The sequence below is a fragment of the Cololabis saira genome, chromosome 3, assembly GCF_033807715.1.
Source record: "Cololabis saira isolate AMF1-May2022 chromosome 3, fColSai1.1, whole genome shotgun sequence".
Lineage (NCBI taxonomy): Eukaryota > Metazoa > Chordata > Actinopteri > Beloniformes > Belonidae > Cololabis > Cololabis saira.
Window position 1 is genome coordinate 33,804,617 of NC_084589.1, and position 14,807 is coordinate 33,819,423.

General features: G+C 40.1%; 1 protein-coding gene across 1 annotated transcript in view; it reads right to left on the reverse strand.

Moving 5' to 3' along the window:
* Positions 1-8,252: 8,252 nt before the first annotated feature.
* The window catches only part of iglon5 (IgLON family member 5), a 129,855-nt gene continuing 123,300 nt past the window's right edge, over positions 8,253-14,807 (reverse strand). The window contains exon 8 of the mRNA XM_061717309.1: positions 8,253-14,700. Coding sequence (XP_061573293.1) covers positions 14,597-14,700 — 104 coding nt within the window. The 3' untranslated portion in view covers positions 8,253-14,596. The remainder of the gene's footprint in view (positions 14,701-14,807) is intronic.

The following is a 14,807-nucleotide window of genomic DNA, read 5'->3' on the forward strand; positions in this document are numbered from 1 at the left end:
GCAGAGTGGGTAGCCCTAAATTTAAAAGCAACTTCCTCCAACATGTGAATCAAGATCTCACCCCACATGCTGCGAATATAAACAATGCTATCACACAAGCGCGCACTGGCATCGGCTGTAATCCTGTTTTGTGAGGATTAGCCCCATACGGAGGTTGAGCTAAACACTGTGTGTTTGACAGGTGGATGGAGAGAAAAAAGGGCACAAAGCATTCATTTTGACTACATAAAACTGCAGTGTATGACTAAGACGAGTGGGCTACCAGCCACCGATTCAATGCACAAATTCAAGAACGAGCCAGTCAGCATGCCACAGGTTTAAAAAGTTACAGAGATAATCAGCTTTGATGTTTGAAAAGAAAAGAATCTGTGCTTGGAGGTTGTGTGTCTGAGTGAGAAACCAAAAGGAGAATATGCAGAGTAAACAAGCACAAGGAATGAAATTGTGAGAATCTCCCATCAAATATGATAGAGAGACAAAATCATTTTCACACAGTGGCGATGTAACTGGTAGTTGAGAATGAATGCAGTTTTTTCTCGTGTTATCTTTGGACTAGAATTTGTATAAAGTTGTTTGTCAAAGGTTGGTCTGCTGATATGAGCCGCACTGAGCTCCACTGGTCCATTTTTCTTTCCTCTCCCATTTCATTTTGTGTTTCCTGGAAGACAGTAATTGGATATTGCGTCAGTGTTGACTTTTTCCGAGCAATGTGTGATAGGTTACAGGGATAAGACAATAAGAAAAGAAAAAAACAGCCCATGTGCACACGTGTGTCTCTGTGCACGTGTGCGAGTGCACGCGTGTGGTGTGTTTGCAGAAGGCAGAGGGAAACATTGTACTCACATGGCAGGCATCATTTTCCCTGCAAGCAGACATGTTGGACTGCTACCAAGAACAAGACTGCACATATTAAACATGATTTTTGTTATTTTCTTTTAAAACTACCTGTAATTTTTGCTAAAGAGCTTTGCCTTCCAGTGGAAAAAACAACAGTCATTGCAGGAAGGAAAACCCCTAACATCTTGAGGATACAGAAGTGTGCAGTCAAATCATTGGGAGTGGTAAGAAAGTAGGGCACAAAAAAAAACCCTCCAGTGATTATTATGTTATTGAACATGACTCCGAAAAACTGGCTTTAGCGGATGGACATTCTTCTTTTACCAGGGAGGTGCATTATTGAAAAAAAAGAAAAAAGAAAGGAAAAATCATTAATTTGGCCGAGTCTGCTAAACTCTAGGCAATTTGTTGCATTGGAATGATGCATGTCTGAACCCCACTGTTCACGCAGCGCTCTGTTTGTGAAGTCACATCACCCACAGACTCTTCATCACTGCAGAGAGCGTTGCCTTTGTTGATGGGAGCAGAGCTGCTTTTTAACAGGTAGTTTTGAGAGTTCAGTTAAAGTGCAGTTTATTTATACTATAGACGGGCGATGGGCTCTCGACGCTCCTGCGAGTTGGATCATCGTTAAAGCCGACTGCTCCATCTATACAAAGAGCAATTCAACTGCATCACAATATACTTGGCTAATAAATATTTCAAAGATGCACAACTGTGCAAAATATCCTGAAGCAGTTCAAATAAATATTTACTGATCTAAAATAACACTTGATCAACTATGTAATACAAGGACTCACATGGGAGCCCTCCATTAGCGTCTTTTATCTCTTTATTTTAGATTTTTTTTGGCAAACAAATGCATTCATTTTAGTCTTTTCTTATACGTCTTTCATATTCAGAAGTTTGATATTTTCAGACAAGAAAGTCAATAATCATGCAAAAAAAAACATCAAGGACCCAAATACACAACTCCATCAACATGCACCGCGTAAGCAAAATAAATGCAAAAAGTGTCTCAGTATAAATAGACAGTTCAGATGTTTGCAACATAACTGGAGGTTCACAAAAAGTTAACTTGAATTCTCAAGTATTTTAATAATAGATCTCCAATTAAAGTTTTGTTGTCTTTGATGGCTGAGGCTTAAACTTATGAGTTAAAAGAGCTCTGCAGATCCATTCGGTGCTTTAAATTAATTCTATTTTGGATTCTGGGTCAACGTGAGATGAATAGGTGCAGTGTTTTGCGCTCAGTGACACACGCTCCACACTTGTTACCGCAGCGATTCATATCGCTGCCAGCCTTCTTAAGAAACAGCAGGTGTCACAAAATTCTGAGCAATCTTTCATGTTAAACGGAGAAGAAAAATATAAAAATTCTCAAAAATACTGATGTGAGTGTTACATTCTTCTATGTCAACAGGCAATGGAGAGTTTGATTATTATCAGTTTTTATGATGACAATTCAATCTGTGGGGGAAAAATAATCGAATAATCTCCGTCTCTACAGTATTAGCAGATAATAATTAGAAAAAGTAATTCATATTTATTTTATATTTACCCCATGTTGAGCTTTTCGGAGTCATGAGATGCATACATGAATGTGAATCCTGCTTTCAAGGACTGCTTTTGGAGGACAACTGAAGAAACACACTTCCAGGCTCTAGTCCTTCACCAGGAAACGATTGACTGCTGAGGAAGAATAAACTTCATCCACCAGTCTGAAAGCAGGAGGGCTCTGTCAGCTGGGGGCTGAAGGCAAGCTGCCGCGAGGGGTGCTGCCAAGGAGGGTGCATTTGTGGACTGACAGGTGATCGATATCAACTTCTCCACTTTAGTAGGTTGGCTGAGGGTGAGCATACACAGAGGGATCCTCCAGTGAGACAGAGAGCTCACCGACTAGTCTGTGGGACTGGGGGAAGCTGGAGCATATTTAAGCAGCAGAAATGTGCAAAACCAAAAACAGACGATAAGATTTTCTGTGTGGAGATGTTTTTCCAGATGTCCACTGCAGCCACCGTCAATCGCTGCTTCTTTGAGGGCTTTTTCTGCCGTCAGTTTTGTCTTCAGTAACTGAAAAGCTGCTCTGTCGGGTCCAAGATCAGGTGATGGTTGATGCATATTTAATCTAGTTTAATCTAGTCTTTAAGGTCATCATCCATCTGCACTGTGAAGCTCCGTCCTACAAGTTTCATTTGTCTGAGTGTAGCCATATACACCACAGTTATTATTGTGACCTCTGTCATTAGTAAACATCTGCGAGCCTGTTCCAATGACAGCCATACAGCCCCATACCATAACACTGCCTCCACCATGTTTGACACGTGGAGTGATAGACTTTTTTTTTCTAACATGTCTTTATTGTTCTTGAATGTTACCAGTGGTTTGCACCTTGTGTAAAATAACAAATAAAGAAATAATAAAAATGATAAAAAACCTCTTTCAATGTCCATAAACATCTTGATCTATCACTGAAGGGTAAAAAAGCTCAAATTATGAGCTTTTCATTGTCCATAAACGTCTTGATCTATCACTGAAGGGTAAAAAAGCTCAAAATAGGATTAAAAGGAAGAAAAATACACATACATAAGATTATGAACATATAACCTGAATAATACTACAACTGCAACAACAACTATTTCTGGAACTGTTGATAATAATAGTTTTATCTACAACAAATAAAGTCATGACTACAAATGTATAAGTGTAAAAAGAATCAGTAGAAAAGAAATCACTGAAAAGAGTAAAATATCAAAGAGCATGCAATACCAGTGGCTATTTGGTGGAGACAACATTGCATTCAGGGAAAATCAAAAGAAAGCTTTTCTTCCGCATGAAGGATTTCCACATAATAATTTGGCCATCCCTCCTTGCCTTGTTTTCTGGTGAGTTTCAATTCCCTGGGCAAGATCGATACAAGGCACAGCGAATGGTGCCGAGGTGATTATTTCTAGATCTGTCATGAAACTGCTCAGGCAAAAAGATGAACTCTGAGGGAATTTCACTACTTGAATTTTTTATAGATTGAGCGTGGCCATTCGCTTTACGGTGATGCATGGTCCTGCATCCAAACTACATGCTGTGGCTGCGGTGCACAAAAGATACAAATGAGAAATAATTACCAGCATGGCAGTATCACCCAAATCCTGCAAACCTAATGAATTGCGGGTTTGTTCATTTCTGAAACCTGCTATTTGTTTCTCACCCAAGATGAGCAGCTCTATACCGCTGCGGCACTCTTGGTCTCTCTGCAGGACGCCTCGCAGTAATACCACCCAGAATTCCCGAGTGTAATCTCAGTGATCACCAGACACAAGATTTGCCTCGACGACTTTGGGATGAGCTGCTTTCCCAACTTAATTTTAAACCAATGAATCCCATACTTGAGGGATTCGACTTTAAAATGACAGGACAGGGTTGCTGTAATGCGCTACGAGATTGTGACAGATGGAGAGTTTTCATTTCTTCTGGGATCACTGTCAGGGCTAAAGACAGAGCAGTAACATTATATGGTTCACGAGATGTGTGTATTTAGTTTGCCTGGGTAACAGTGAGATGCAAACATTAACACCCTTTTCATTATAACTATATAATGAACCAAAAGCCAATTCCATTGCTCTTTCTGTTTTGGACCTAATCCAAATGTTTTTTTTTTGTTTTTGTTTTGTACTAAAACACCTTCAATAAGGTTCAATGCTCTACAAGTGCAATACACGATTTCAAAGGTTTTGGCCAAGTGTGATGAAAGTGATAATTAAACGTGTGCTGCACACAAAGGAAGTGTGTTCTGACATGGGTCTACTCTCTGCGTGTCATTAGTGGTGCCATATGACCCTCCTGGTCCAGGGACATTTTTTTTTTAAAGGATTTAGGTGAAAAAGTCGGCAGTTTTTCTATGGATCCTTAAAAAAGAAAGCAGGAAAAATCTAAATTAAAATCACATTCACATTTTTGCCATGTGTGTAGTACTTAGTAGGCATTGCCACATATACATGGCTGTCAAAAAAATCTGTCTTTAAAAAAAAAAAAGTGCTTATTACTTTTTTCATTCATTCTTTCTCACTGTATGCCTATAGCTAAAGGGTCTGCATGTTAGCAGCTGTAAATCCTGCTCTTTAAGACCACAATGCACCGTACACGAAAATGTTTTTTTTGTCTGTTCTTCCCCCAAGTTCCATGCTTAATCCATTTTTTGTATTTGCATTGTTATTGGATTGATTATGACACAAACAAGCAAAGTTGAGGGGTGTTTTTACCTGCTCTAAGTTAAATAAATTCCCATGTACATATACATGCACTCTGCATTTAGAAGTCAAGCGGCCCACTCACTCCTCAAGTTAAGAAGCAGACTTGAGCTCAGTGCAGGGCTCTCCCAGGGTTGGCAGAGGGAGAGCAATGCCCAGGACTGACTTAAGTAGGAGCACTGGGTGAAAAATGGGAAAAAAACAGGATAAATATATATATATATATATATATATATATATATATATATATATATATATATATATATATATATATATATATATATATATATATAAAAAAGAAGTGACGCCCTATGAAAAAGTTATTTTTCAACACAAACCTGATTCTCTGTGACTGACGGTTTAAAAACAGAACTATGTCAGCACCTTACACATGTGGTGTGGTTTTGAAAGAAAACTTTCTAAACATCTTTTGAAAGAAACCTTTCAAAATCACTTGCATTGTTCAACTGCCGACAATTTTCTCATTTTACATCTACAGAAGCCTTCATAGATGCAGGACCGATGAGTGAGATTTGAGCTACATATATTGAGACACAGTGAACGTTTTTCCTTGTCTCGAGACCTTACTGTCTTGTCTTTAATGTGCTGATAAAACATGTGAAACCTTTTTTAGTATTTACCTTTCTTCGTGCTACAGCTGTGAGGTTAAAGGTTAAAGAAAAAGTGGTCTACTTAGAGCTTAATTTGTTTAATTGAAACAAGAGAGGGCCCACTCTAAAAAGAAAAAATGAACATGAACTGTTGTGATAATCATTGCAGTTTTACTAAATGACTAAATTTCACACATGAGGACACGTGACTCTCACACTCCAGTTTTGTTTCAACACAGATGGGTCTAGTGTGTTGATTTGTGCTCTGCCAGTTTGAGAAACGCAACAAAACCTACAGAGCAAACTTAATTCAGGGGAGATTTAATTTCTGGAACACTTGCAGTGACATGATTATTAGTAATGCTCATGTATGAAGTTAGTTAAAGTTGACATCAATGTCTAATTAGAAACATCATGATTCAGTTACCTATTTCTCACCAAACAGCAGAGACAATAATACCATCATTTGTTCTTTCCGACGCTGGTCTGACGCTTAACTTTTTCTGTTTGTATTTGGGGAGTTAGATAAAAAGATAAAACACAAAAAACTATAATATTTTATTGTACTCTTTAAATAAATGGTAGATGTTCAAATATATTGTGAATTACACAATAATACATGACACAATAAGTTACATCATATATAAAAGCGACACATAAAACAAAGCTGCCTTATTTTTGAGTCTGATTTAATTACAATCTTACACAGCAAATTTCTTATTTAGTACTACAGGCATTTACTGTATAGTTTTATAATTTGTACAGTAGATTTTTGTCATGTAATAATAATAAAAAACTTTTATAATTGTTGGTTTGCTCATGATAATCTTCCTGTTGAATGACAGCTGTAGCCAAGCACACACACGCACACATTGAACCAGAATAATTTGTCTATCACGGATTTCATCATTAGTTTCATCATCAACAGGCCAAAAATCATCACCCCTACAAAACTTTGCTGTTTCTTTTATCGCAGACAAGGATTTTATGTTATTGTTTACGTCACCCCTACTGTCAGTAATACTTGGTTTGAGACGGCAAATCTCTCTATTTCTTCATTTGTGTCCAAAAGACCTTGTTTTAGAAGTCTTGTGGATTGTTCATTTAGAGCTTTAGAAATCTGAATCCTGCTGCCTGGTTTGTTAAGAAATAGCATTTCTCCAGGTAACTCTTCCAAACAAGCCCTTCTGTTTCTGTGGTGTTTAAATTGCATAACAAAGGCCTAGCTTGTATCTTTTAGACTTTGCAGTTTTTCGGACCATTGCATTGTTTGACCTTGGGGTGAACTTGCTTGCATGTAACTCTTTAATGTTTTCCACTTGCTATTTCTTCTTTTCTCTGTAGAATAATAGTTTAATGTCGAGAATTATAAACATCAACATCTATTTGTTTAAGCTCATTGCTGAAGTCTTTCCTTCTTGGCATTGTGTTAAGATCTTAATCACACTGCAAAAACTCATTTCTGAATAGAAAATACATTTTTTTCAAGAAATTAGCTGAATGTTTTAGGCTATTTTTCTTTTTTAAGAATTCTAGTCAAAATTATTACCCCCATGGACAAAGAAACACGTTTTTTCTTGCTTTAACATATATAAATTGGTCTCCCCTCAGCCTGCCAACTCAGAGAAGGAGGAAAGCAACCAAATTCTGCAGTGTCTGTACAGCCGCCCGGATGAGCCATCCAGTGTGATGTGGCTTCTACGAGCCGTTCAGATTCTCATCTGAAGTTGTATCTCTCAGATTTTAAAAACTAGTAAGAAACAGATTCTTTTCCGTGTGTATAATCATATCAAATATGATGTGATTTCTTTTACTTTTCCCACACTAACTACATTACAGCCATTTTAAAGATTTGTAATGACAAGAAATTGCATCTATCAAGAAGCTGCATTTGTGTCATTCACTGAAAAAAAGTTGATTTGATCCCTTTGTGAAAGCGTCCCATCAAGCCATCCATTCATTACCTGCTTCATCCTGGGTTTGCGGGTAAAGATAGATCTAAGGTTGGGGGTGGATCCTATCCTGGCTATCATTGGGATGGTGGTGTGCACCCTGCGATGGTCATCAGTCCAACACAGGGCCACACAGATACACATGACACAGCTGTGGGAGCTCACACTCATGCGTACAGTCTGTTGAGACTCACTGGTTTGTGTACATGTTTTTGGGCCATTGGAGGAGGCTGAAGTACCTGAAGAAAACCCACGGAGACGCAGAGAGAACATGTCAGCTCCATCCAGAAAGGCCCCAGCAGGGATTTGAAGCGTGAACCTTCTTACTGCGAGGCAGCCATGCAAAGCAGCACATTGAGCATACTGCAGAGAAGAAAAAATAAAGAAAGAAAACAAAAAAAAATCCCAACAACAATGACAAAAGTCTTGTGTAGAAATATAACAAAAGCCAAGGCTTTTCACCCAGCAGGAACCACAACAAAATAAGGTGAAGTAACGGTGTAACCTCGATGACTTTCTCCCCACAGAGAGCCCCGCTTCCAGCAACAAACCACACACAATGAATCTGTTAAAAACAAAACAGAGTTTTATTTCTTTTCAGTTCCTCCACTTGATATCATTTTTCTCTCCACTGCATGGATTGAGAAAAAAAACAACCCACAGAAATAAAAGTAAAAAAAAAAACAAAATGTCCAGTTCAGCAACTCAATTATTTAAGGAGAAGTAGGATCATTGCTTCCCAACACAAAACATCTGTCAGGGTGGAAGACAAATGTTTTGCTACTTTCATTCTTTTTCGTGTTTACATTGATAAGATCTCTAAATGTAATAAATGCCTGTATTACAGGTTATGAATGGACCACACGTAAACACAGAAGCACGCGTGCTCTTGCACGTGAGGCCCTGTGAATTGCTCGTGGACGAGCATAATGCACACTTGAACACACATCACTTGTGTACTCGCACTCATATTCATATACACACATACACATCATTTATATTAACAACAGCAGAGTGGGAAAACCCGGCGCACTCAGGGGAAGGAACGCATTTTTACAGATTATATACACACAAAAAGAGACAGGATGGCAGGACTGAAGGAATCTAAGTGAGAGAAAGAAAAAAAGAGGAGAAAGATTATCTTTTTAACACTAACTCCACTCAGCAATTATTCAAGGTGGGTCTCTTCTTGTAAAATAAGCCTTTATTTTCCTTTTTGTTTTTTTTTCTACATCTGATTCAAACAGCCCCTGACAATCGCCAATGATACATCCTGTCTCATGTCCCGTCTCACTCTGCAGCGTACTCCAGACGTTTCTGCATGTGCGGCTTCACCTCAGCGCTGCCGTCCCTTCCGTCTCATAACTGTAATATTCATCAGCACAAAAACACCAGTTTGAGGCTGTCGCTTGTGAAAGAAATCCAACGCTTTCCCTGTCAGCTCTCAGCACCAACCAATATTTACCCATCAGTTGATAGACATGGAAAATGCCGAGCGTGGGATCGTAATTTGCCGAGGCCAAGTAATGTGGGTCTTTCTGTGTTTGAGATGCGAGGTGGGCGACTTAATGACTAGGGGAGAGGTGGTGGGCGAGACTTGTCCTTTTGTGTTGTATGGTCCGCCTGAACGTTGCTGCAGCTCAGCTGGTGGAATGAAGCATGTAGTAAATTACCCAAACAATCCTTTTCTTAGAGAGGTGAGTAAATGACAAGATACTATCTATATATCTATCCATCTATCTATCTAATAATGGAACAGCACTGGGTCCTAATTCAGAGACAGCACTGACTTTGCCCGTTAGAAATGAATGAGTCTGTAGATGGTTGTTAAACAATGGATAATTGGGATAATATACGGGAATTATGTGCGCTTTGCAGTAAAGGACATTAGCAAGGGATTTGGAATAATAACAATCCTTCATATGTAATTGTCACCCTGGCGTAGCGTGTCCTTTTGGTCGACTGACTCCGCCGCTGTGACTCCTACTATTTTTCTCCAAAAGAAAACTCAAGTTGTTACACACGATTTATCGTCAATGTGTGACCAATTCACACCATATGCTTAAATAGACATGATTGCCTGATGCAAGCCTCAATATCTTACAGCTGCTGACACTGGCATCTGCAAAATATGAAGGTTAAGTGCCCGTTATTACCAATAAATTATAATGTGAACTGCTGTACCAACCAAATTGCACATGTAGTGTATTTGTGATACTGTGCTAATAGCGGTATATTGGAAACAAAGCCAAAACACACACACACGCACACACACACACACACACACACACACACACACACACACACACACACACACACACACACACACACACACACACACACACACACACACACACACACACACACACACACAACCCCCCCCAGCCTGGATTGGCTTGAAAATAAAAACAAACTATTAATTCTTCATTCCCTGGATCGGACTCATGGCTCTGAACACATAGTTTACTGAGCTGACATTACAGCTTGCCCAAATAGTTTCAGAGAAGGGCTTAAAATCAATGTGCAATTAGGGGTGTCTTGTATCAAGCATGATGAATTATGCTCTCTGTTCTAAGGCCGGTCTATATATACTTGATCAATCCAGTTTCTGGGGCTGGGGAGAAATTGCTCTATTCCAAAGCCATTCAGTTGAATGTATTGATTAACCATTGCATTGCGAATTGAAAGTCTGTCCAGGATCTGTTCTATGCAGTAAAGGTGTTGTAAGAAAGGCTACAGTTTGGGCATGCTGCCACACATTAAACAAAGAAATTGAAACATTCATATCTTATCTGAGCTAGCTGACAGTGCTTGTGCTTTTCTACAGTCTTGATTTAAATACATCTTCCCTTTCACGGCAGCAGTTCTGTTCATTATCTGTCTTTGCCGCAGCTTAATTACCTGACTCATGTTGGTAAAAAGCATTTGTTTTTGAAATTTAAAACAAATAATAATAATTTTACAGTTTATATCCCCCAAATCCTCTTTTTTAACACAAAAGATATTCTAGCAGATAAGATAAGCTATTTATTTAAACCCCAGCGACCAAATCTAACCAAAATCAAATTTGGTATCGAAAGTGCAGCCATTAAAATGTAATGTAATGCAGTGTTCTGTAAGCTAGCACTCTGAACAACTATTTCCCGATGCCTCATTAACAAAGGTTCTGTAAACAGATCACCACAACCTTCATCTACAGAAACCAATCAACACGTTTTCATCGCCATGCACCAGATGTAATTAGCGGCTGAGGAATTATCTTGTTTATATCACTGTAAACTCATTGAACTCCAGTCAGGGATTTATTTACACACTTGAAATAGACCAGACAGTGTTTGTTGTCAAGGCTATGTTAATGTTATCCATATTACACGGTGCAACCATAAATAGTGTGTGTGCTACACCTTCCCTCGGGGGACAGGGCTGCGCTCAAGTTTGGAAAGTGCAATATCAGGCCTGGTCTGTTTCCTTCCCAGTGAATGGAAAGTTCCCCGTCTGGTTGATGTCATCCCATCTCCCCCTGGCTTTCAGCTTTTAGACTTGCATTGTTGGGATATCGTCCCACAGGCCCACCAGACCGCGTGCCCTCTCTCAGCAGGAACCTCATCTACCCTCAAATTGTGCAGTCAGGGGGGATCCGCTGACCTCGTGGCACCACACTCCACAGTCTCCCTGTTGCAGAGACACCTGAACAGAACTTTGCAGAGTCTTTTCTACTTCAGATGTTAAGATTTTGATCCATGACACGACGGCTTCAGTTGCCATAAAGAACCATGTACGGCAGTCCTGTGGCCCCCCCTGAAATCAGCGCTAACACAGCCGGCTTCTACAGAAGAGGGATGGCAAAGCGCATCGGGCACGGGTGTAGTGGAGGAATTGGAGCATTTTCAAAGCGAGTAATTTAGTTTCAGCTCCTTCGGTTGCTTGCACAGCCCTGTACACACATGATGATGCTCAAAATCTGTTATTTTAAAATATGCATTGTTTTTGCAAATGCTCACAAGCTGTTTATGATATATTCCACCATTTCCACACCTTCTGCCAGTGAACCTGAACACAAAAGACAATATTATAACTTTCTTATTTTTCTTTTCCCCCCCAAAATCCACCCATACACAAACACTGACATGCTTTTTTTTTCAAACCCACACTGACAAATGTCTTTTTTCTTTTTGTCTGTATTTATCTTCTTTTTCTCTTCATCAAGGACAGATTATGTACATACAGATGTTATATGCAACTTAAACACCCACTGGGATGCCCGCATGAAACAGTAAGTGAGTAACAAACACCCCTCCCCCAAAAAAAAAAAAAAAAAAAAAACTGACATAAAAGACAATTTAAAAAAAAGGCAACTGAGACAGAAAAAAGAAGCGCTGACTAAATGACCTGCTGTTGTGCTTGGAGTGGAATCCATCGCTATTTTTGGAGCAAAGAAATTCATGCACGATGCTTGTTCTGTCACAAAGACGACCCAAATGCGTAGCAGAGGGTTGGACATCTTGAATACAACATGTAATGTTTCAGATTAAGATTAAGGGCCATTTAAACAGCTTCACAATCATTTCAGAGGACTGTACACAATAAAAATACAACAACAGACGTATTTGATAGGACTTGTTAATGGCAGATAATTTTAGATAATACACCACAGCTTTAACCATGAATTCAATCTCTTGCACAGTAGAATTAGGGGGTTATTGCTGGTTTCAAACAAAACTCCAAAAGAATAAAACACATTCAGACATGTGATTCAGTATTGAGTGATTCCCCCTTTCTTGTCACAAGAGTCAGGAATCAGCTGGGGTAAACGCATCCCTCCATGCAGGCTTGTAATGGCATACTTGCATATAGTCGCTGCACGTCAGTAGAACAGTGTTAAGAGAGGAGAAATGACTGCCACCCGTGTTAAAACACAGGCCTCCCTCCAACTGTTTGTGCTGTGGGGCTGGATAATTGTGCCATGGGGTTTTGCAGTGCTCACGCCTGCATGTCACAGGTACACACTGTAGGGAGTACTGGCGCACCAAGGCGAGCTTGTCCTTGAAGAGGATTCCTGTCAGTGGCAGCATTGAGTTGATTTATGGGGGGCATAACCGGGTGGGAGGAAGGACAGGTGGAGCCAGGCTCCTTCACTTAGCCAGCCACAGGTAATGGCTAATTACATCTTTATCTCCCTGTGGTCTGGCAGAACAAGAACTGACTTACAGCCACGACCAGAGACTGACACGGATCCAGATCTTTTTTTTTTTAGCTGGTCCTGCGAGGACGCGTTATGACAAGTGGACAAAGTGCTGCAAATGTGTGTCTGATGCAGTTAACAGCATGACATAGAGAGTCAAATACATAAACGGGTACAAATTATAAATTACAACATCAGTCACTGCTTCTCGGATGAGATGACCCTTCAAACGATTTCAGATGTGTTTTTAAAAAGCTTGTCATGGCAAAATAGAGCACGTCACTTCAAAAACTTTACAATGTTTTTTTTTTTCTCTTTTCATTCATTGAAGTTGTTCAGCGTGTGGTCGTACAAAAAGATTATTTTTCCCACGCATGGCTCTTCACCATCAGATTTTGTTCATATTTTTTTTTCTCACATGGAATTACTATTCATACGTATTCAAATACTTATTAACATCATCATCATCATCATCTGTAGTATTATTAACACCAAAAAAGTAAAAGCAGATAACCTTGCAGCGTAAAACAGACACAGTGCTGGGAAGGAGGGAGGGAGGGGAATGTATGGACTCACAACAGGAACATCTCTAACCAGTACATGCTATCAACAAGCGGACAAAGAGGATGAAGGCCCAGCTTTGAAACAGAAGTGTCAGTGGACAGTCTCTGGCTGCTTCAGGAGACTGGAACGCAGTTGAGGCTTTCTGGAGATGTTGTTCGGCCCAAGGCGAGCTGAAATCGCCGGCGTGGCCTCCGTACTGCACATATTTACACTGGGGGGAGGAAGAGCGAGGCGGAGGAGGGAGGGCAGGGGGCCGACACACAGCAGAGAACACTATAGCGATGCAAAGGGCGACTAGACAGAGCACTAAAAAGGTTTGGGTAGTGAGGGAGTCTGCATGCGAACCCTTAGTATAAACCCCCAAAATTACATAAAGGGGTAGTTAAGACCGACGCCGTCACCACCCACCCTTTTGTTTACATTTTGACATCATTCATAGCAGCTTCACTGCTACACAATAAGAGTAAAAATTAAAAAAAAAAACAAAAACAAAAAAAAAGAACATACATTTGTGTGAGTTTGTGTGTGTGAGTGTGTGTGTGCGTGTATGTGTGTTTGATTAAAGGGTGACACTTTGCACGGTCACCAACTGGACAATTTTCAAAAAGGTCACACGACTGCCAGTACCACATTATATCATTACCATAAATAGCCACCAAATATTGTGATATCATGTATAATTTCCATAAGGCAAACATTGTAGGTCAGTCAACAGTCTGTGTGGTATAAGCACAATTACCATCCAGTTGTTAGATTATCTAATTTATCACTGATCACACTGTCATCATGAATATACACTCTATTAACATCATTCCGGTGGTAGTAACAGGGAAAACAGGGTGAGGAGGGGAAGTCCCAAGTCCCATGTGCACATCATTCTGGGAGGGAAAAAAAGAGGGACAATGATGTGTGTGTGAGAGAGAAAGATAAGTGAGGGGATTGACAATCAAATGACCTCAAAATTAAATTGAGGGTGCAGGCGTTTTGGAGTAATGGGGTGGGGAGTAAGTCGTGTGTTTGATGCAATGATTCAATGGCTCCTGGAATAATGCATATTCTTTTTGTTCACAGTGATGGGTTCGTAATTAAAGAATTTAATTTCCGTTTTCCTTCCGTAGTGGTCGTGGGGAGGGCGGGAAGAGGGAGTGGAGGAAGAAGTGGGGCTTTCGGGGACATTAAAGGACGTTTCCAAGCGGCGTGTGATCATTACACCTTCAGCAGAAGAACAGAGGAGAGGGAGACCCAAGCACACACACTGACACTCATCCCCGCATGTAGACCGGCCCCTCGTCCCTGCAGGGCACCTGGTCCTGGAGCGAGACAGAGGGACACAAAAAGAGGACAGGAAAGAGGGGAAACCAGACAAATGAAGAGAAATCTGTTGGTGAATGCAAAAATATTTCCTCTCTCTTTTTGC